This window comes from Acomys russatus, chromosome 5 (assembly GCF_903995435.1).
Source record: "Acomys russatus chromosome 5, mAcoRus1.1, whole genome shotgun sequence".
NCBI lineage: Eukaryota > Metazoa > Chordata > Mammalia > Rodentia > Muridae > Acomys > Acomys russatus.
This window is the reverse complement of record NC_067141.1, coordinates 28174746-28195573: the sequence shown is the minus strand read 5'-3', so window position 1 is coordinate 28195573 and position 20828 is coordinate 28174746. Positions and strand designations below refer to the sequence as shown.

Genomic DNA, 20828 nt, shown 5'->3' with positions numbered 1-20828 from the left:
GACTGGGCCATGCCCGGCACACAGTGCCTAAGCAGGAACTGAACTGTCTCCTCTCTGCCTGTGGTGTCTGTATCTCCTATAGAAATACTGGCACCTTCTGTAATATTTGCTGTTGTTTTGGTTTTTGCTTTTGGGGTGTTTTGTTTTCTTTTTATTTATTTATTGACACAGAGCCTCACATAGGCCAGGCTGACTTTGGACTAGCTATGTGGTCGAGTGCGGCCTTGAACGCCTGCTGATCCTCCTGCCTCCAACATCTAAGTGCTGGGATTACCGGCATTTGCCACCATGTATGGCCCACCTCACTGTAGTTTTTCTTGGTTTGTTAGTTAATTAGTTTGTTTTCTCGATTCAGGGCCTCACTGTACAGACCTGACTGTCCTGGAAATCAGAGATTGGGTTGCCTCTGTCTCCTTCTGCTGGGATTAAAGGCTTGTGTGCAGGTCAAGTTTGGCCCTAAATGAATTATAAAGCTCAACAACTGCTCCCTGGGTGGGAGTGGGGGTGTGCCAGCAGAGATTTTGTCTGGAGGGCTCCCTCAGACTCTCAACCCCTTTCCAGGGCGGCTCCAGAGGCCGTGGTTGGTGGGTGGGAGCCTTCCCTTGGGGTGCCCACGGGGCTCGCACGCAAGGCCCCACTTGCCCCGCTTTTTGCGGCCTGCCGGTGCAGGTGGGTCCCATGTTGTTCCAAACCCCTCCCTGGTGGCTCACGACTGTAATCCCCAGCACTCAGAGAGGCAGAGGCAAGCAGATCTCTGAGTTTGAGGCCGGCCTAGTCTACAAATTGAGTCCTGGAAAGCCAACGCAACGCAGAGAAACCCTGTCCCCAAAATAAAACAAAACAAAACAAACACTGAAGACGGGGTCAGGAGCTAACATTTGCTGTCCAGCACAGACGCCAGGTGGCAAGAGAACTCGGGTCACCGCTGCTGATCCCCGAAGCCGGTGCCACTTGGAACAATCGGGCTCATGTGACTTGTTTTTCTCCACACATTCAAAGCCCCAGGCACATACAAGCTGGTTTGTCAGGAACAAGTTGGTGATACGCCTCTTTTTCTAGCCTAGAACCTCAGGATCTTGGAGGCTATGTGTCTAAGACAGGCAGGCTTACGTGACTACACCCTGAAAGCGCAGCAAATCCTGTGTTTCTAACGTGCATAACACAATTTTAGGGTGAAAGGGATTACTGAGAGCCATTCAGTCCAATCTCCTCGCGCTACAAGTGAAAAACAGATCTAGCGGTTAAGTGACTGGTCCAGGGCCCCGCCTCCTGTCCAAGCCCAAAAGCCAGATGTCCTTCGGGTCTTCAGGACAGGCCCGGGAGGACGGCGACACCAGTCACCGCCCAGCCTTGCGTGGGCCCACGGAAGCATCTCCATTTCAGAGAGGTACCCAGTCAAGTCACACGGAGTGGTAGCTGCGCAGCTCGCGCCCTCATTCTTGGTTTTCATGAATCTTCCCCACATCCTATTACAGAGCGAGGGTCTTATGCATGGGAACAACACTGGCCCTTCGGGTAGGTGGCTGGGCCGGTGGCGGAGGGGTGCGAACGACACAGGACGGACCCGGTAGTCAGGGGCGTGGCCAAGCCAGGCTCGCTCCCGGAGCTTCCGGACACGCGCGACCCATCGGAGCGTGGGGCAGGGGTGGGTAAGGGCGAAACGTGAGAGCGCGCCTGCGCTGAGGCTCCGGGCTCCGATTGGCTCCTTTGGTTGGAGGGGCGGGGCCTCGAGTCTGCTTCCTCCCGCGCCAGCTTCCGCGGCGCTACGCCTGCGTACCGACCCTCGGCAGAAGCGGAGCCCCCCACACCAGCGGCCGTGGTGGTGGGTCCAGAGCTGGAGACCTGAATCGGGTGGCATTCTAGCGTGAGGCAGTGCGTTCTAGGACCCTGAGAGGTGAGAGCGTGGCCACACCCTGCCCGGGTCCCCGCCCTGGACGGGGGCGCGCCTTGACTTGTCTGAGCATTCCTCGTTGAGTTGACCCCTTGCACCTGACGGTCACCCCCGTGACCCAGCCCCAGCACCATCCGACCTGCACTCGGTGAGAGTCAGCCCCCACCCCCCCGCCACTTTCAGCCTGCTCATTTGATCCCTGTACATAGATTAAGACTTGTAGGCTGAGCCCGGGACCCTTTTGCTTCTTGGTTAAGAGCTTAAGGAGAGCACTCGGGAGGCAGAGGCAGGCGGATCGCTGTGAGTTCGAGGCCAGCCTGGTCTACAAAGTGAGTCCAGGATGGCCAAGGCTACACAGAGAAACCCTGTCTCGGAAAAAAAAAAAAAAAAAAAAAAGAGCTTAAGGAGACCCCGGGACACTCATTAAGCGTTGTCTGTGGTTCCTTTTGCAGATGGATGGGGCAGAGGGCAACGCGGGGCAGCCTGGCCCTGCGGAGCGGTCCCACCGAAGCAGCGTATCCTCCGTGGGAGCCCGAGGTAGGTCTCTGCCTTCACCGCCTACCCCCAGTACCTCCCCCGCTGTCTCTTCTGTACCCTTTTCTGCCCCAACCCAGGGCACGTGGCTCCGGTTCGTCTTTTTCAATTATGTTAACCTTGTAGTAAGTAAGAAACAAGATGTGATAAGGTGTGGCACACTCACAGAAGTCACAGGACCTAGCTGGGCCCTGTCACTCCCTCAGTGACCTTCTCTCTTGTGAAAAGGCCTGTCTTCAAATGAAGATACCTGAATGGAAAGTGACACCACTTTCATTGTTACATTTCTTTCTTGGAAACAGCCCTTTGAAAGCAGGGATTCTTTGCCTCTTCATTTTTGTTTTTGGACTTTGTTTTGTTTTGTTTCCATTCCCTCCCCTGCCCCGGGAGACAGGGTTTCTCTTTGTAGACTTGGCTGTCCTAGACTCCCTTTGTAGACCAGGCTGGCCTCGATGGAACTCAGAGAGATCCACCTGCCTCTGCCTCCCAAGTGCTGGGACTAAAGGCGTGCACCACCATGCCCAGCCCTGCCTCTTTATTTTATTGGGAGAAAATGGGCCCTAGAGAGGTTGTTAGGTCTCTGACTACTGGAGCAGGCCAAGGTGATGGTGAGCTTGAGCCTTCGGGGCCTGGTTTTCCTGCCTGTAAAGTGGATCTGAACTTCAGCCTCCTGGAGGACACTGTTTGATCTCTCAAGGTAGCTGATGGAGCAGAAGAGACTAGAATCTAAAAAAGCGTCTTCAGTGTGCTAACTATATGTGGTGCCCAGCTTCACTGGGTTGGTGATGACTCTTTGAGAAAGGGTTATTAACTGTTTTTTTTACAGAGTTACATGGCTGACACAGAGACTCATGGGAGTCAGCCAACAAGCAGACGGGGATTACGGGTTGAGAATATGGGTCTCCAAACTCAAGTGTGCTTCAGGGATGGGGGAGCTGGAGTCTGGCCACCCTGCCAAGCATCTTCCTTTGGCTCTGCCTTCAAATGGGAGTCCAGCTTGTTATATGGGGACACTTGGCTATTTGAGTTGTTTGTTCTTTCCTGGGCACTTAAAGCTATCTGCAAAAGCCACAGTGTTGATCCTTTAAGATTTTTTTGTTTGTTTGGTTGGTTTTGTTTTTTGAGACAGGGTTTCTCTGTGTAGCCCTGGCTGTCCTGGACTCGCTTTGTAGACCAGGCTGGCCTCGAACTCACAGTGATCCACCTGCCTCTGCTTCCCAAGTGCTGGCATTAAAGGTGTGCCCCACCGCGCCCCACTGCTCCTTTAAGTTTTAAAGAGTCCTAGTGAAGCTGACCTGGAACCTGCTGGAACCCAGGATGGCCTTAGAAATCCTCATTGTCCTCTTAGTCTGACCAGACAGAGTCAGAAGGTCACTGGTTGGTCTTGCTCCCAGCCTGATAGGGAACTATGACCTCAGGCTGGGTTACCCCTGTCCTACTCCTCCACCTCAGAAATATTATTGGAAATAAAGCAGTATTTGGTGCAGCAGAGGAAAGAGTGGTGGTTTTCATCATCCTACTTAGAGCCTTAGGCTGGTGCCTGGGCCGTAGTTTCTGAGTGATTTGATATCTCAAGAAGTCCTTAAAGGCAGCGCTTTTATTTACTTATTTTTAAAATACTGGGTCTTGCCAGGTGTGGTGGCACATAATCCCAGTACTCAGGAGGCAGAGGCAGGCTGAGCTCTGAGTTCGAGGCCAGCCTAGAGCCAGGGCTCTGTTGTACAGAGACACCCTGTCACAGGGAAAACCACACAAACACACACACACACACACACAGAGTAAACAAACAAACAAAAATCTTGGCCTTGTTATATAGCCCAGGCTGTTCTAGAACTTGAAATCCTCCCACTTTATCTTCCTGAGTCCTGGGACTCCAAGTGTATGGCACCATACCTGGCCTTAAACGTCACTGTTAATGGGGTCTTGAGGGAATGTGTCAGTGTGGCCTAGGTCGTGATATTTAGCAAAGATGTATGGAGAATGCCTGATTGGCCTGCCGCTGGGCCTCAGCTGACCCTGTCCAACTTTGTATTCCAGCAGCTGACGTGCTAGTGTACCTGGCTGAGGACACAGTAGTGCCCCTGGCTGTGGAGAGCCTGTCCTCGATCAGTGCCCATGAGCTACACCGTGCAGTCCGTGAAGTCCTGCAACTCCCAGATGTGGCCCAGGAGGCCTTCGCACTCTGGCTTGTCTCCCCTCTGCTGGGTAAGGTCTGGAAGTGAGAAGCCTAGTGGGGAGGTGAAGACACTAGCTGGTGCAGAGAGAGGGCTGAGCTACCACAACCCGTGGCCGCCACCTGTCAGGGGAAGATGGGACCTGCTGTGTGCCAGAGTCCTGAAGAGGTTTCTGGGTCCTTTGTCCCTGCCTTGTGCTGGTGCAGAGAAGCACAGAAGGCCCCTGCTCACAGAGCGTGCTGTCTGGACCTCACTTGGGGACTGTAACTCCAGTGTTTCCAGATGGCTCAGCTCCTTCCTGCATTGTGACGTCCTGAGATGTGGAGCAGTGTCCTAGACTCCCGGGGGTGTCAGCACCAAGACAGACCACAGTGCTGAGCCTCTGCACTGCATGCTCCTGCTGGCGGTGGGGAAGCGGCTCAGGAAGTGGTCCTGTGCAGTGACTCCTGTGCTTAGGTGTGGGACTGCAGGAAGAAGAAGAAGATGGTTTTTTGGCTTGGGGCCTCCGCCCTACCTTGCTTCTGGCCCTATGACCACACTCTCCTTGCCCTTGTAGGCCGGGCCCCCAGATTGGAGTGGGAATGAAAGCAGGGTTTTATAGACTCTCAGGCCAGTGAATAAAGTCCCTCCTTATGACCCCTGAGGCTGTTGACATGGAAGGAAAGAGATGAAAGGAGGCTCAGTGTCATCACCTGGGAAATAAATCAGTGCTGGCGCCGGGAATGTTGTCTGAGTTTAGATGTTCCTTTGAGGGCTGGTAGGATGGTTCAGTGGGTAAAGGTACTTGCCCCTAAGCCTAGTGACCCGAGTTTGTTTGTTTCTTTGTTTGTTTTTTGAGACAGGGTTTCTCTGTATAGCCTTGGCTGTCCTGGACTCACTTTGTAGACCAGGCTGGCCTCAAACTCACAGATCCGCCTGCCTCTGCCTCCCAAGTGCTGAGATTAAAGGTGTATACCACTACCGCCTGGCTTAAGTTGATTTTTTTTTTTTAAGTTTATTTTTTAAAGTATACTTTTAAAAAAGTTCTCTCTGATGATCAGGAATACAACTCGGGGATATTTGCCTGGTCTATGGAAGGCCCTGGGTTCAGTCTCCAGTGTTGAAACCAACAACTGGGTGGTGCTCGCACATTCCTTTAATCCCAACACTTGGGAGGCAGAAGCAGGTGGATCTCTGGGTTTAAGGCCAGCCTGGTCTACAGAGCGAGTTCCAGGACTGCCAGAACTACACAGAAACCCTGTCTTGAAAAACCAAAAGGAAAATGTTCATGAGGGAAATTGGTCTGTACTTCTCTTCTTTGAGGCTTTCTGTAGTTCGGGTGTCAGGGTGACTATGGTCACATAAAATGAACTAGGCAGTGCTTTTTTTATTTCTATTTTGAGGAATAACTTGAGGAGTAGTGGTATTAGGTCTTTTTTGAAAGTCTGGTAGAATTCTGCACTAAAACGATCTGGCCCTGGGCTTTTATGGTTGGGAGATTTTAATGACTGCTTGTATTTTCTTAATTTTTTTTTTCCTGCTTGTGTTTTCTAAGGGTTATAAGTATATTTAAAGTGTTTATCTGATCTTGATTTTTTTTTTTTTTCCACGACAGGGTTTCTCTGTGTAGCCTTGGCCATCCTGGACTCACTTTGTAGACCAGGCTGGCCTCGAACTCACAGCGATCCGCCTGCCTCTGCCTCCCAAGTGCTGGGATTAAAGGCGTGCGCCACCACGCCCGGCTTATCTGATCTTGATTTAACTTTGGTAAGTGGTACCAAGAATACTGTCCATTTCTTTTAGAATTTCCAATTTTGTGGAGTACAGGTTTTTGAAGTAAAAACTAATGATTCTTTCGATTTCCTCAGTGCCTATTGTTACGTCACCTTGTTTGTTTCTGATTTTGTTTATTTGGATATTTCTGCCTTTTAGTTAGTTTAGATAAGGGAATGTCAGTTGATTTTTCTCAAAGAACCAACTCTTTGTTTCATTAATTCTTTGCATTGCTCTCTTGTTTCTTTGTGTGTGTGTGTGTGTGTGGTGGGGGTTCAAGGGTGATGTCATAATTGGTGGTTTCCTCTCCTGAGGCCCCTAGAGTTCCTGCTTCTATCCTGTGGGAAGAGCTCCAGCCCCCCCTCTTTGTCCCCCCCCCCAGCTTCCTGTGCAGTGGCTATGCAGGCTCACTCCCACACTCTGCCTGCTGGTCCAGCCCCTCCTTTGCCCTCTGAGCCTCTCTGGTCAGGGCTGTAGGCCTTTGGCTGTGTGGAAAGCTGGGGATAGCAGGCCCTGGTGGGTGGGTGGCCCGTGTTCTGCCACAGAGGCTCTCAGTGCTGCTCCTACTCCACACCATCCCCCCCACCCCCTCACATTCCAATGGCCTGCTGGTGGCAAGCAATGAATGCATGGCCTGTGTGGCATGACCCGACCAGCAGAGTGCCTGAGGCTGCAGTACACTGAACACCCACATTCTTCCCAGGCTGGGGTGGAAGGCTGAAAGGCTACTTCAGACCCCAGGACACTCCCCCTACACACATGCGCGCGCGCGTGCACACACACACTCACACACACACACGCACACATGCCCTGAGCTTGTCTGTCCTCCCAGCTGTGAGTGCTTGTGTATCAGAAGCCATCATGTGCCTCATTTTGGTGGGTTTGGCCTTCTCCCCCTCCTCTGGGTGGAGTTAGGAACTGTTAGTCTCCCTTTTTTTTTAAGATTTATTTATTTAGAGCCAGGCTCAGTAGCCCACGCCTCAATCCCAGCTGTGAGTTTTGAGGCCAGCCTGGTCTACAAAGCAAGTCTAGGAGCTGCACAGAGAAACCCTGTCTTGAAAAACAAACAAATAATTATTTAATGTGTGCTGGTGTTTTGCCTGTATGTGTGTCTGTGTGAGGGTGTCAGACAGTAGAAAGTTACAGACAGTAGAAAGATGCCGTGTGGGTGCTGGGAATCGAACTCAGATCCTCTGGAAGATCAGTTTTCTTAACTGCTGAGCCACCTCTCCAGCCCCGTAACTGCTAGTCTTACCTGGATGATATTGGCTAGGGAGTTAAGTCTCACACAGCAGTTTGAGGCTGTGAAGTTGGGATAGTCCTGTTCTGATGGCGGGATCTCTGGGATTTGCAGGTGAAGGCAGGAGGAACACACCCCTGTCCCCAGGTCCTCCGATTCACACTGGATTTTCTCAGTGCCAGGACAGACAGGGAATAGTCCCACAGGATTCTCCAGAGGACTCAAAGGGTGTCACCCTCAGGTCAGATACGCTGAAGGGGGCTTGGGAAGCTAAGCTCTGGTCCTGTGTAGCCGCTGACTGTAGTCTGGGAAGTCGCCATCCTTTGTGGGCGTCAGGCGAAATAAGTGATTGTGCTGCCCCACAGCCCCGTCTGCTGAGCCTGTGCTGAGGGGGAGAACGTGAGGGACATGAAGGCTGTGGACCCCTTCTGGGAAACGTGGGTCACAAACAGGACAAGAAAGACTGGAGCTGGATGTAGAGGAAGTGGCTAGAGGCAGGAAGGCCACTGGGGGGCTGCGGCTGCCATCTGGTCAAGAGTCAGGGTCCAGAAGGAAGGTCCAAGTGGTCCAAAGAACCATTGGCATCTGGCCAACAGGACAAAGTGCTCAGCCACTAGTGGGGAAGGGGGCAGCTGAGGAAGGGCATTTGTGTCAGAAGACTGGCAAGCCCGTGGTGACACCCTTACCATACTTCTCGACACATCCCTGGGTGAGCTCAACAATGCTTTACCTCTCAAGGCAACCTCTCAGGTGGCCACTGTCACTGGGCCTGTGTGCAAGCTGAATCTGCCACTTGCAGTGACTTGTTTTTTGTTTTGTTTTGTTTTGTTTTTTTGGTTTTTTTCGAGACAGGGTTTCTTTGTGTAGCCTTGATTCGCTTTGTAGACCAGGCTGACCTTGAGCTCCCAGAGATCCACCTGCCTCTGCCTCCTGAGTGCTGGGCTTAAAGGTGTGTGCCACCACGTCTGGCTTGCTGTGACTCGGGACAGATGAGCTAACTCCCCACCCTCACCCCCTGAGCCTGGTTCTCCCCACGGCACAATGGAGGTCAGGGTTGTTGTGGGGAGAATGCACTGGAACCATTTGGAGCAGCTCTGCACCTGCCCAGTTGTTAGCTGTGGCTGTCCTCACTGTTGGTGGACAGTGTAACGGGTAGCTGGGCACTGCAGGCCTGCTCAGCAGCTTCATGGCGTTTCCTCTCTTGCCCTGCAGAGGTGCAATTGAAACCCAAGCACCAGCCCTACAAGCTGGGCCGCCAGTGGCCAGAGCTGCTGCTGCGTTTCACCGACGCCTCGGATGATGATGTAGCCATGGGTCAGTGTTGCCGGGGCAAGGACTCCTTCTATCCCGCAGTTTGTCAGCCACCCCTGACAGAGAAGGACTTGAGGGGCATCTGAAGGGAGCCTTGGGAAGGCTGGGTTGGGAGGGGCTGTGACCAGAGATGCACTGCCCACTCAGTAACCTCCCTTCAGGAGGGCTCTGTCCATGGAAAGGAGGTGGGTTGGGAGCTGGGGTGTGGGCCATTTAGGGCAGAGCGGGGTGGGGCTGCACTGCAAAAGGGGACTAGGAGCTGACTTTCACTCCTTTCTGCAGATGAGCCTTCCCTTCAGTTCCGAAGGAATGTGTTTTTCCCAAAGCGCCGAGAGCTCCAGGTAAGGCAGAGCTGGGGTAGTGCCGCCGAGTTTACCCAGTCCCCCCAGCCCCTAGACACCTAGACAGTCAAGCCTTGGCCAGCTACTCTGACCTGTCATCTTCATGCCACGCTGGCCCGCAGATCCAGGATGAGGAGGTCCTGCGGCTGCTCTATGAGGAAGCCAAGGGCAACGTGCTGACTGCTCGGTACCCTTGTGACTGGGAGGACTGTGAGGTGCTGGGTGCCCTCGTGTGCCGTGTGCAGCTTGGGCCCTACCAGCCTGGCCAGCCTGCTGCCTGCACTCTGAGGTAAGGACAGTGGGACTTGAGATGGGCACGCAGGGGGAAGGTTGCTGTGTAGGACTTTACCTACAAGTGGGTCTCCGTCCTGCGAGGTGGTCAGTCGTGCAGTCTGGCTTCTGATGCACGCACACTCCCTGGGTGGCCTTGGTGAGGGCTCCACTTCTCTGAGCTTCTCCTCACTCACAGTGGATACACACATGAAGTGATCTCTAAGAGAGGTTCTCAGCACAAGGGGCCACATACACACGTGTGGATGCAGGCCCATTTCTAGCCGAAATCTGTGTTTATTCTGTAGAGTCACAGCCAGGAGCTGACCGTGTGATGACCCCAGTTACCACTGACAGTCCAGCTAAACTCCAAACCCCAAGAATAGAAGTTTGTTCCCAGACACTACCAAGCCAAAATCTGCTGCTGGACTCTGTCTAGAAACAAGGAAAGTTGAAGAGTGGTGGTAACGCACACCTTTAATCCCAGCACTCAGGAGGCAGAGGCAGGTGGATCACTGTGAGCTCAAGGCCAGCCTGGTCTACAAAGTGAGTCCAGGACAGCAAAGGCTACACAGAGAAACCCTGTCTCGAAAAACCAAACCAAATCAAACCAAAACAATGCTCCCCTCCCCCCAAAAAACTCCAAAAAACCCAAAGATAGGAGTCTGAGAGGTGACCTTGAGGTTTAGAAGTGGCAAGGGGTGGTGGTCACACCTGTAGTCTTAGCACTTGAGAGATTGAGACAGGAGTGTCATGAGTTCCAAGCCAGCCTGAGACAGGCATGGTGGCTCATACTCATGACTGCTATAGCCACCAGGGACTAGAAGTACGAATAGCGGGAGTTCAAGGTCATTATTAACTACAATAGTGAGTTTTAGGTCAGCCTGCACTACATGAAACCCTGTTGTAAACAAACAAAAATTTTGACAGATTCTAGTGACTGTAAACTTGCACTCCAACCTATTTCTTTTCATTTTTTTCAATTTAATGTATGAATGTGCTGTCTGCATGTACACCTGCAGGCCAGAAGAGGGCATCAGATCACATTACAGATGGCTGTGAGCCACTGTGTGGTTGCTGGGAATTGAACTCAGGACCTCTGGAAGAGCAGACAGTGCTCTTAACCTCTGAGCCATCTCTCCAGCCCCACTCCAACCTATTTCTAACCAAGGCTTTGTCTTTCACCAGCCCTGCCAGCAGTGGGAAAGTCAGCAAAGAGATTTGTAAGGTTGTCAGCAAACCTGTGCTGATGACTGATGTTTGGAGCCTGGCAGAGACCACCCTGGGTGTTTCCGAGACAGTGTTTCTCTGTATAGCTTTGGCTGTCCTGGACTCTATTTGGAGACAAGGCTGGCCTTGAACTCACAGCAATCCACTTGCCTCTGCCTCTGCCTGAGTGCTGGGATTAAAGGTGTGCGCCGCCGCCACCACCCAGCTCTGTAGTTAGATCTTATAGAGCTATTTTTTTCAACTGAGGTTCCCTCCTCCTAGGTGATTCTAGCTTGTGTCACATTGACGTAAAGCTAGCCAGCATAGAGTACCACACATTCATGTCATGTTAGGTAGAAAAAGCCCCATTCATTCAGAAAACTCAATTGTGCAGCCTCAGAACACGGATGTTGCTCTGACATCTGCTCCAGCCAGGCTGTTCCTCTGCCTTTTCTGGAGTCCATCCTGACCTGAGCACCTTCCAAACCCCCTGCCCTTCCATGGTGCCCAGCATGCACTGGGTGTTCAGATGATGTGTCTTCTTCCCTCTTGGGTGAAGACTGGCTCTGGTGATAGCCTGTCTGTGCCCTCCACCAGCCTGGAGCATTCCCTTGAGTTCCTGGGTGAGCAGCTGGTGCTGACAGGGAGGAGGATTTTGCCTGCTCCAGTGGGAGAGTGCAGGACCAGAGTGGGGCCTTAGATGGTAACCCTAGCCTGTTCGTGTGACGCCTCCTCCAAGCCCTGGGCCTAGGCTTGCAGAGCTGTACTGTGTCTTAGTGTCAGGGCAACTGTTACTAGGAACAGGGGTGGCATCTCAGCCCCAACTCTGCAGTGAGGAGGGCACCCCTTGTTGGTCTCTCAGCTGGCTGTGGCACAGACAGTGCTTCAGAGCCTGTACGGGATCTGATCTGAACACACACACACACACACAACACACACACACCAATAGGCCTTGGTGCAGTCAGGCCTTGGAGGTCCGTAAGCCCTGCCTCCTACCAAGCCTTGCCTACCTACCCTGTGAGCATGGCCGTCACACCCTGGAGTGACCACCACTACCCATTTCCTTCCCCTGCAGGGAGAAGTTGGACTCCTTCCTCCCTGCCCACCTCTGCAAGCGAGGCCATGGCCTCTTTGCTGCCTTCCGGGGCCGTGGGGCCAAGACTGGGCCAGGTGAGCAAGGCCTGCTGAATGCCTATCGGCAAGTAAAGGAAGCGACAGGCAGTGACCGTGAGCATGAGAGCACCTTGGCCTCCCACTATCGCGCCTACCTCCTCAAATGCCACGAGCTGCCCTTCTACGGGTAAGTGGTGCATCTTGGGAGCTCCTGCCCCCTCTTTCAGTACCCTCCAGGCTGTCCCCCAGCCTGACAGTGTGTGACAGCCAGAGACCCCACCTGTGCTCCAGTGGCACCATCCTTCTCTTAGAGAGCCAGCTTGGCACCTGTCCCAAGTGGCCTACCTGCCCCCACCTACAGCGAAGGCTCCCTCACCAGCCTCTCTCCCACTCACTGGCTGGCTGCTTGCTTTTCCAGCTGGTGCTCTTGCTCTCACACACAGCGTGTAAGGAGTAGTCCTCTTGATGGCTGTGCCCCACACAGCAGAGGAGCCTCTCTTTGGGAAAGCCGACGTGGGGAAGCATTGGAAATAGTGGCCGGGAAAGCAGAGGCAGTGGGGACAGTCATATAGACACAGATGGTTTTCTAAACTTGTAGCCCGTTGTGTTAACCAGTTGTCATTCGCTGTGATGCTGGCTGCAGTGGAGCAGGTCCCTTACAGTGGGAGCCTGGGTTTGCCTGTGCCAGGGGAAGATGCCCAGTAGATGAGGGGTGATTCCTCACAGGCATTTGGGTTCTTCCTGGTCTGGGGCTGGAAAAATGCTTGGTGAATTGTTTCAAGTCTGGAGCCCTGAGAAATGGCCAGGCAGATGTGGAGGGGAGCAATACAGAGGACTGTCTCTCTCAGGCCGGACGCCACACACTCCAGTCCTGCATCTTCCAGGGCATGCTCTGTGCCCTACTGAGCTTTTTTTTTTTTTTTTTTAGACAGGGTTTCTCTGTGTAGCCTTGCCTGTCCTGGACTCTCTTTGTAGACCAGGCTGGCCTTGAACTCATAGTGATCCACCTGCCTCTGCCTCCTGGGTGCTGGGATTAAAGGCGTGCACCACCTTGCCAGGCAAAAAGGGGCTTTATTTCCTCACCTGGGGAACCTAAGAGCTAAGGGTTGTAGGATTCGATAGAGGAGGGGGTGCACTCATCTGCAGCGCACTCCTGCATGGAGAGAGCTCACTTTGACCTGGGCTTTGGCTTAGACAAGTGGAAGAGGCTAGGGGAGCCCCGCAGGTTCCTGCTGCTGAAGGACTTTTGCCATGACAGTCCAGCAGGCTCCGCCGTCCCCCTCACTTGAGGCCCCCGGCTCCCTGACGCAGCTTGCTCTGTCCCCTTTCCTGGGTTTGTGCTTTCCCTTTGCCCACAGTGCCCACCCTGTGCTGTTACCCAGGCCTTCTTCCTTCCACCTGCTCAGTCCAGTCCAACACAGCCAATCAGCTGTGACCACCCCCAGCTACCGCCCAGTTACCTCCTGTTTCCGCCTCCCCGGGGGGGGGGGGGGCATGTTTCTATTTACTCTTCAGTCACCTCATGTGTGGGTGCCCAGGGTAGACTTCCTGCGTGTGCTGCATGCCGGAGGGAGCAGCTGACACTAGTCCCCTCCCCAGGTGTGCCTTCTTCCACGGTGAGGTCGACAAGCCAGCACAGGGCTTTTTGCATCGGGGTGGGCGCAAGCCCGTGACTGTGGCCATCAGTCTGGAGGGTGTGCATGTCATCGACAGCAGGGAGAAGGTACCGCCTCCATCCGTGCCTCAGGGTGGGACTGAATTGTCCTTGGTGGGGAAGACGCAGTGGGGGTCTTGCCCATACCTTCTCGATTCCTGCAGGACTATGGGTACTCTAGGAATAGCAGTGAGTGGACTGTAGGAGACCCCGCCTCCCTCTTGCCCCTCGAGTCATGCTGATGTGTTCTAGGGCCTTCTGTGAGCCTTTTCTGGGTCTCCTTTTCTGCTGAGGCTGAGGGGGGGCGGTGGCTGGGATTCTGACTCTTGAGTGGGTAGTGTCTGGCAGCACCTTGCTGCTCCTCCTGGCCAGTGGTGGAGACTGGCTGGCCATTTTCCACAAAGACTCCTGCCAGGAGCTCCCTGAGCTGACCAAGACGTGCTCATATCCCTGTATTTGGTGGCTCACCATGTATGTAGGCAGTGCTGTCCGTGGCCCTCACTGAACAGCAGTTGCTTGCCCCTGTGCCCTGGCTGGTTCCCTGACCACCAGGGGCCTGGCTGCTGGAAGAGTCTGGTTCCTGGCCTCACACAGGAAGAGACACAGACTTAGCATGGCGGTCTGGGATGCTATTCAGCATAGAGTTCTTGCTTTGTGTACGTAAGGTTTGAGTTGAGTTCTCAGTGCCACAAAGCAGGAACAATCAATATCGTTTAATCCCAGCAGAGGCAGGCAGATCTCTGTGAGCCTGAGGCTAGCCAGGGCCGCATAGTGAGACCCTCTCTCAGAGAGGAAAATAAGTTAGTACCACGAGGAAAGCTCCCTGGTTAAGTGTCTCTGTAGGGGGCCCAGTAGGACGTGGATGCCTGAGCCTTGTTCTTTGTCCCCCACTGGCCAGCATGTACTGCTGGGCCTGCGCTTTCAGGAGCTGTCCTGGGACCATACTTCCCCTGAGGAGGAAGAGCCTGTCCTGTGGCTCGAGTTTGATGGTGACAATGAGGGCATGCCTGTCAACAAGCTCCTGAGGATCTACTCTAAGCAGGTAATGATGTGGTCACACCTACCTGGACAGAGCGGCCGGGTCCAGCCGGGGCGCCAGTAGATCCCAAACCACGGGAGGCTCCAGGTGCCCGGAAGGAAGCGGAGTGCTGCCTGGGGCCTAAAGAGAGGGTGCCCGCACCACCTGCTGAGCTCTGCACATGCTCTGGAATCAATACCAGGCGGGTGGGGTGGGGGTGGCAGCTGCAGGCTGAACAGCTGTCCCTGAGCTATCTGCAGCCCTGCCATCCCTGTTGCAGAAGCCGCTGAGAGGACAGCTGAGGAGCAGGTGCACAAAGATGGAGGCCCCGCGGCCTGTGTTGCTCAGGTCCATTCTTCCCACCATGCGTTCTCCTCCTCCTGTGCCCCTGCAAAGCCGTGCCTGCCAGGGGCCGCCCACCCCTTTCTTCTTTTAGAAAGTAGACAGATTCCAGGGACTCCTGTCTTTGAAAACTTATGTCCTCTCCCTCTGGCCTTTCAAAAAACTGAATACACAGATACCTGCTAAGCAGCAGATAGAAACACAAATTGTGTTCAGCTCTTGACTGTGCAGTGTGGGCTGCTCAGAACGCCAAGGCCACACACGTTAAGCAAGTGCTCCGCCACTGAGTGACATAGGTGCGCACATGTGTGCACACACACAGACACACACCCTACCCCACCCCACCCCTAGGTCCCACTCATTCCTCTTTACTGTTCACTGGCCTCAGCTGGGCAGGTGCACAACTTACTTCCCCACTGAAGAACAAGTGAGTTGGCCCTCTATGGCTTTTGCCAGCAAGCTGCACCAAACATTTGTGCTTTTGAGTTCTTTTTCTGTGCATCAGTGTTTTACCTATATATATATCTTTGTGAGGGCGTCAGATCCCCTGGAACTGGTACTCTCTCTCTGTAGACCAGGCTAGCCTTGAACTTACAGAGATCCTCCTGCTTCTGCCTCCCAAGTGCTGGGGTTAAAGTGTGCGCCACCACTTCCCGGCTTAAGTTTTTTTTTTAAGGATTTATTTATTTATTATGTATACAATGTTCTGTCTGCAAGTATGCCTGCACTCCAGAAGAGGGCACCAGATCTTATTATAGATGGCTGTGAGCCACCATGTGATTGCTGGGAATTGAACTCAGGACCTTTGGAAGAGCAGCCAGTGCTCTTAACCTCTGAGTCATCTCTCCAGCCCCCTAAAATAAGTCTTGTTAAAAAGAGAAGAGTGGGCTGGAGAGATGGCTCAGTGGTTAAGAGCACTGACTGCTCTTCCAGAGGACCTGAGTTCAATTCCCAGCAACTACATGGTGGCTTATGACCATCTATAATGTGATCTGATGCCCTCTTCTGGCCTGCAGGTATACATGCAGACAGCACTGTATACATAATAATAAATCTTTAAAAAAAAAAGAGAGAGAAGAGTGTGTTGGGTTTCGAAGGTTCTTGTTCTTTGTGGTGTTCACATGTGCTTTTATCATTTGGGTGTTCTTATGTGGAATTCTGAAATTTGTAACAAGCCATCTGAAGGCAGGTGGCACACACCTCTAATCCAGCACTGCAGGAGCTGAGGCAGGCAGGCAGGAAGGCAGGGCAGTGGATTTGTTACTCATGCGTCCATACCCCAAGCTCTGGTCCTTCTACCAGTTCTTTAGGTTTCCTGTGTGGCTGGTTATGTTGTCTGCGTGGTGACAGCCTGGTTTCTCGCCTCCCAATCTGTGCTTGCTCATCATGCCTTCACTCTTAATGCTTGGCAGAGTTCAGTGACAGACAGGACCATGCTGGGTAGACAGGGGCTTCCCCCCCCCCTCAGCAGTGTGAGTTTAACGCCATGCTTCCTAGATGCCTTGAGTGAGTGAGGGAAACTCCCTTCATCCCATTGGCCAGCTTCTGCCCAGTGGCTCAGGAGAGGGTGTGTTGACAGGTAGTGGCATGCTTTTATTTAGGCACATTAGGACAGGACATGTGGAGACTGAGGCCTAAAGTCTAGGTGCTAGCCTACTCTCCTCTTCCTCCCAGGCTGGGCTAGGCTGCTGTCAAGGTCTCAGGCAACACTTGGGCAGGCACCAACGGGTAGGCCAGTGTCTACAGTGCCACTTCCAGGCTCCTGGCCTACTAAGCACACAGGGGTTCAATGTATCCAGCCCCTGTGCAAGGCCAGGCATACAGTAGGTGCTCAGTAAGCGTGTTTCCTGACAAAGAGATGCCACATGTGTAACTTGAGCTGAGCCCTGGAGTGCTATCATGGTGGCCAACTGTGCCACCAGATGTTTGACCACTTGTGCTGCCAGGTGTTGCCACTTTACCTGTTGTGTAGACAGGCATGTTTCCAGACTCGTGAGCCACCCTGGCCAGTGACCTCATCCTCTTCCTTAGGCCAAAAGCCAGCCCACAGCCAGCTTTCTTCAGCCCAGACAGCTCTCTCGGTCTGTGGGAGCAGAGTTCTAGAAGCCAGTTCCACACAGCCTTCCTAAGCTGTACCTCTGACTAGAATGCCCTCCTTACCTCTGAAGTCATGTCAGGTGGACATCTTTCCTGCCCTCTGGCCTGTTCTCCCCTCCCCTCCCCTCCCCTCCCCTGCCACTTGCCTCCACCAGGAAGCAAAGGGTTGAGGGCTGTGCGCCTGGTTGATGTCTCTCAACAGCTGCTGCTCTGTGGCCTCACACGAGCCTCTCTCTCCTCCCCAGGCTGAGCTGATGAGTGGTCTCATTGAGTACTGCATTGAGCTGAGCCAGGCCACCGAGCCCACTGTCCCCCAAGAGAGCACATCTGGCCCTCGTGAATCTCCCAGCCCCTCTCCACCTTCCACTCTGCGCCCCAAGCTGCAAAGGCAGGGTAGCGTGGTGTGTAGCCGGATTCAGCATCTCTCCACCATTGACTATGTGGAAGACGGTAAGCCGCTGGTGTGTGTGTGGTGTCACTGTGTACACAGCACCCCCATTCACAATATGCCACAGGGACTCCAGAGGGTGGGAGAAGGAAGAGCTGGGGCCTCAGCCCTCAGGGGCATTTCCTGCACTGACAAACCTGTCCACTGTAGCATCTTCCAGAACATAGAAAACAGGAGGGAGACTTATTTTCAGAAACAGGGTTTCTCTGTGTAGCCCTCACTGTCCTAGAACTAGCTCTGTAAACCAAGCTGGCCTCAAACACTCAGAGATCCACCTGCCTGTGCCTCCTGAGTACTGGGACTAAAGGCATTTGCCACCACCGCCCAGAAAGACCCTGTCTTTTGTTTGTTTGTTTGTTTTTGTTTTTTTTGTTTTTTGTGACAGGGTTTCTCTGTATAACGGTCCTGATTCTCCTGGACCAGGCTGGCCTTGAACTCACACAGAGATCCACCTGCCTCTGCCTCCTGAGTGCTGGGATTAAAGGCATGCGCCACCACATCCTGCTGAAAAAGCATAGTTTACTCAGGTGTGATGACATGTGCCTATAACCCTAGAGCCTTATATACCCTGAGCTGGAGAGGCGGCTCAATGGTGGGACGCTTGCCTAGCATGTCCGAGGCCCTGAGGCCAGCCCTGGCGCCACAAAACCAAAACAAAACTTACTTCTTATAATATAGGGATAAGATGATGAAGTGCAGCTCTTCACAGTGGATGCCTCTGGCACAGGGTAAGCAAGGACTCGGTATGGTTTAAGGGCCTGACCACCAATCAGACTTGGTGGGTTTTCTTGGTTTTTGTTTGTTTGGTTTTGGTTTTTCGAGACAAGGTTTCTGTGGGTAGTCTTGGCTGTCCTGGACTCTCTTTGTAGACTAGGCTGGCCTCAAACTTACAAAGATCCGCTTGCTGCTTCTGTTTCCCTAAGTGCTGGGATTACAGGTGTGTGCTACCAAGCCTGCCTAAAAAAAAAATCTATTTTATGTATATGAATATTTGCCTTCATATTGCATATGCACATACCACCAATGTGCCTGGTGCCCACAGAGGCCAGAAGGAGTCAGATCTCCCTGAAATAGGAGTTATGAATGGTTGTGAACTGGCATGTGGGTGCTGGGAACCAAACCTGGGTCCCTGCAAGAACAAGTGATCTTAGGCACCTAGCTCTCTATCCTCTAAGATTTTTTTAAAAGATATATTTATTTATTACTTATGCAGTGCATGTGTGCCTGCAGGCCAGAAGAGGGCACCAGACAGATCTCATTACAGATGGTTGTGAGCCACCATGTAGTTGCTGGGAATTAAACTCAGGACTTTGAAGAACAGCCAGTGTTCTTAATCTCTGACCAATCTCTCTTGCCCAAGATATTATTATTATTTATTTTCTTTTTGGTTTTTCTGAGACAGGGTCTCTCTGTGTAGCCCTGGCTGTCCTGGAGTCACTTTGTAGACCAGGCTGGCCTCAAACTCACAGAGATCCACTTGCCTCTGCCTCCGGAGTGCTGGGATTAAAGGCGTGCGCCACCACACCTGGCCTCCAAGATACTATTTTTAAAACCAGATATGGTGACTATCTGTAAGCCTAGTAGGTAGGAGGTAGAGGCAAGAAAATGGGAAGTCCAAAGCCACTCTGGGCTGCAAAGCAGGTTCCAGGCTAGCCAGCCTATGTAGGCTGTTGATTGAAAAGAAAATTTTGGGCTTTTTCTGGTTTTGTGTATGTGACAGGGTTTCTTTGTATAGCCTTGGCTGTCCTGCAACTCACTCTGTAAACCAGGCTGGGAAAAAAATGTTTTAAAACTGGGCATTGTGTCACTTATCTTTAGCCCTAGCTCTTAGGAGGCCGAGACAAACAGATTTCTTGACTTTGAGGCCAACCTGGAATACATAGTGAATTTTAGGCCAGATAAGGCTTCATACTAGGCCATGTCTTTAAACACACACTCTTTCTTCTGGTTGTTCTCTCTCTCTCTCTCTCTCTCTCTCTCTCTCTCTCTCTCTCTCTCTCTTTCTCTTTGATTTTTCAAGACAGAGTGTCTCTGTCTTATAGCCTTGACTATCCTGAACTCGCTTTGTAGACCAGGCTAGCCTTGAACTCAGAGATCCACCTGCCTCTGCCAGGATTAAAGGTGTGTGCCACCACCACCAGGCTGCAACCAGAACTCTTAACAGCTGAGCCATCATCTCTCTACGCCCAACATTTTTTGATTTTAGTATATTACAGTCTGCTTTCACTGTAGCTCAGGCTGACCTGGAACTTGAAATGGTCCCCTTGCCTCAGACACACATGGTCTTACATTGTGTCCTCGTGGTGGTGCCTTTATTCAGCCTGAACATTTGACAGGTACTAGCTGAGCGATTTGTGAAAGGCCTGTTGTTGGGATTGGATGGCTTTCCTCCTGCGTTGATCAGTTTCGGGATGTGAGCAGGCAGACCAGGGTGGCCCTTCACCATTGTCATCATGCCCTGACTATAGCCGCTGCCCTCCAGCTTTTGGTTGGTTTTCAATGTCAGCTATAATCAGTGAAAATCACTCGGCAGAGCCAGTGTGGAGTCACCCTCAAGCCTCTGCCTGGGGTGTGAGGGTGCCATGGGCTCCTATCCTGCCCCTGATGATAGAGTCCCAAGGTAGAGACAGGCTCAAAATGGTGGCAGATCTGACCTGACAGGAAAGCATTGCTCAGACTCCAGAGAAGCTGACCCAGTGGGAGGGGATCCCGGCCTCCTAGGGCCTTTGTCACCGGCCCAGAGCCTCTTCTCAACCTGTTTCTCTCACCCTCGCAGGCAAGGGAATCAAGCGGGTGAAGCCAAAGCGCACCACTTCCTTCTTCAGCCGGCAGCTCTCCTCCAGCCAGGGGAGCTACACTGTGGTGCAGCGCGCTGACGACAGCCTGGAGCAGAGCTGAGGGAACCACGCCTGGTGGCAGACGGACATCCGGGCGCCCTAGACCTCAGCAGAAACTGTCCTAGGCAGGACCAAGCCACAGTGGTCTCAGAGGCTGTGGGCCTGGGTGGGGTGCTGTGCAGGGTCTGCTGGTGTTTCAGACCATGGCGAAGTGACATCCAAGCCTCTCCTGAACCCGGACGGGGCAGAGCTGGCCTGCAGCCCTTTCTACTACCTGCCTCTACCCTGAACTCCAGGCCACCAGCTGACTGAGACCCAGCTGGCCTGCCTGCTTGTCCCCAAGTGGACTGCCTTCTCTGCAGGAACTGCTGGCAGTTCTGATGGCAGGTAACTGAAGCCAGAGCTCAGGACATGCTAGTTCAGGTCATGGGACCTTGGTGACCTTATCTTGCATTCCTTCTGCTGACATTCCACCCATGTTGCCGGGACAGGCTGCCACCTCCCGGGGTGTGGCAGGAGGGAGGGGGCCTCTGCAGGCCAGGATGAAGCAGATGGGCTGCCTGTCTGCTGGCCTTTGGTGATGTCTGTGCAGAGTGG

At 53.0% G+C, this 20828-nt stretch overlaps 1 protein-coding gene across 2 annotated transcripts; it reads left to right on the top strand.

Moving 5' to 3' along the window:
• Positions 1-2328: 2328 nt before the first annotated feature.
• On the top strand, positions 2329-20608 carry Frmd8 (FERM domain containing 8). Of its 2 annotated transcripts, none has more exons than XM_051145929.1 (10): positions 2329-2428; positions 4463-4630; positions 8804-8905; positions 9185-9243; positions 9366-9532; positions 11798-12022; positions 13435-13558; positions 14388-14531; positions 17192-17396; positions 20171-20606. In XM_051145929.1, exons 1-10 carry the CDS (start codon positions 2344-2346, stop codon positions 20290-20292), a joined length of 1401 nt encoding a protein of 466 aa, XP_051001886.1. In that variant the 5' UTR covers positions 2329-2343; the 3' UTR covers positions 20293-20606. The 2 variants fall into 2 exon arrangements, with proteins under 2 accessions (XP_051001886.1, XP_051001887.1); XM_051145930.1 differs by having other exon boundaries at positions 2341-2428; positions 4466-4630; positions 20171-20608.
• The last annotated feature ends 220 nt before the right edge of the window (positions 20609-20828 follow it).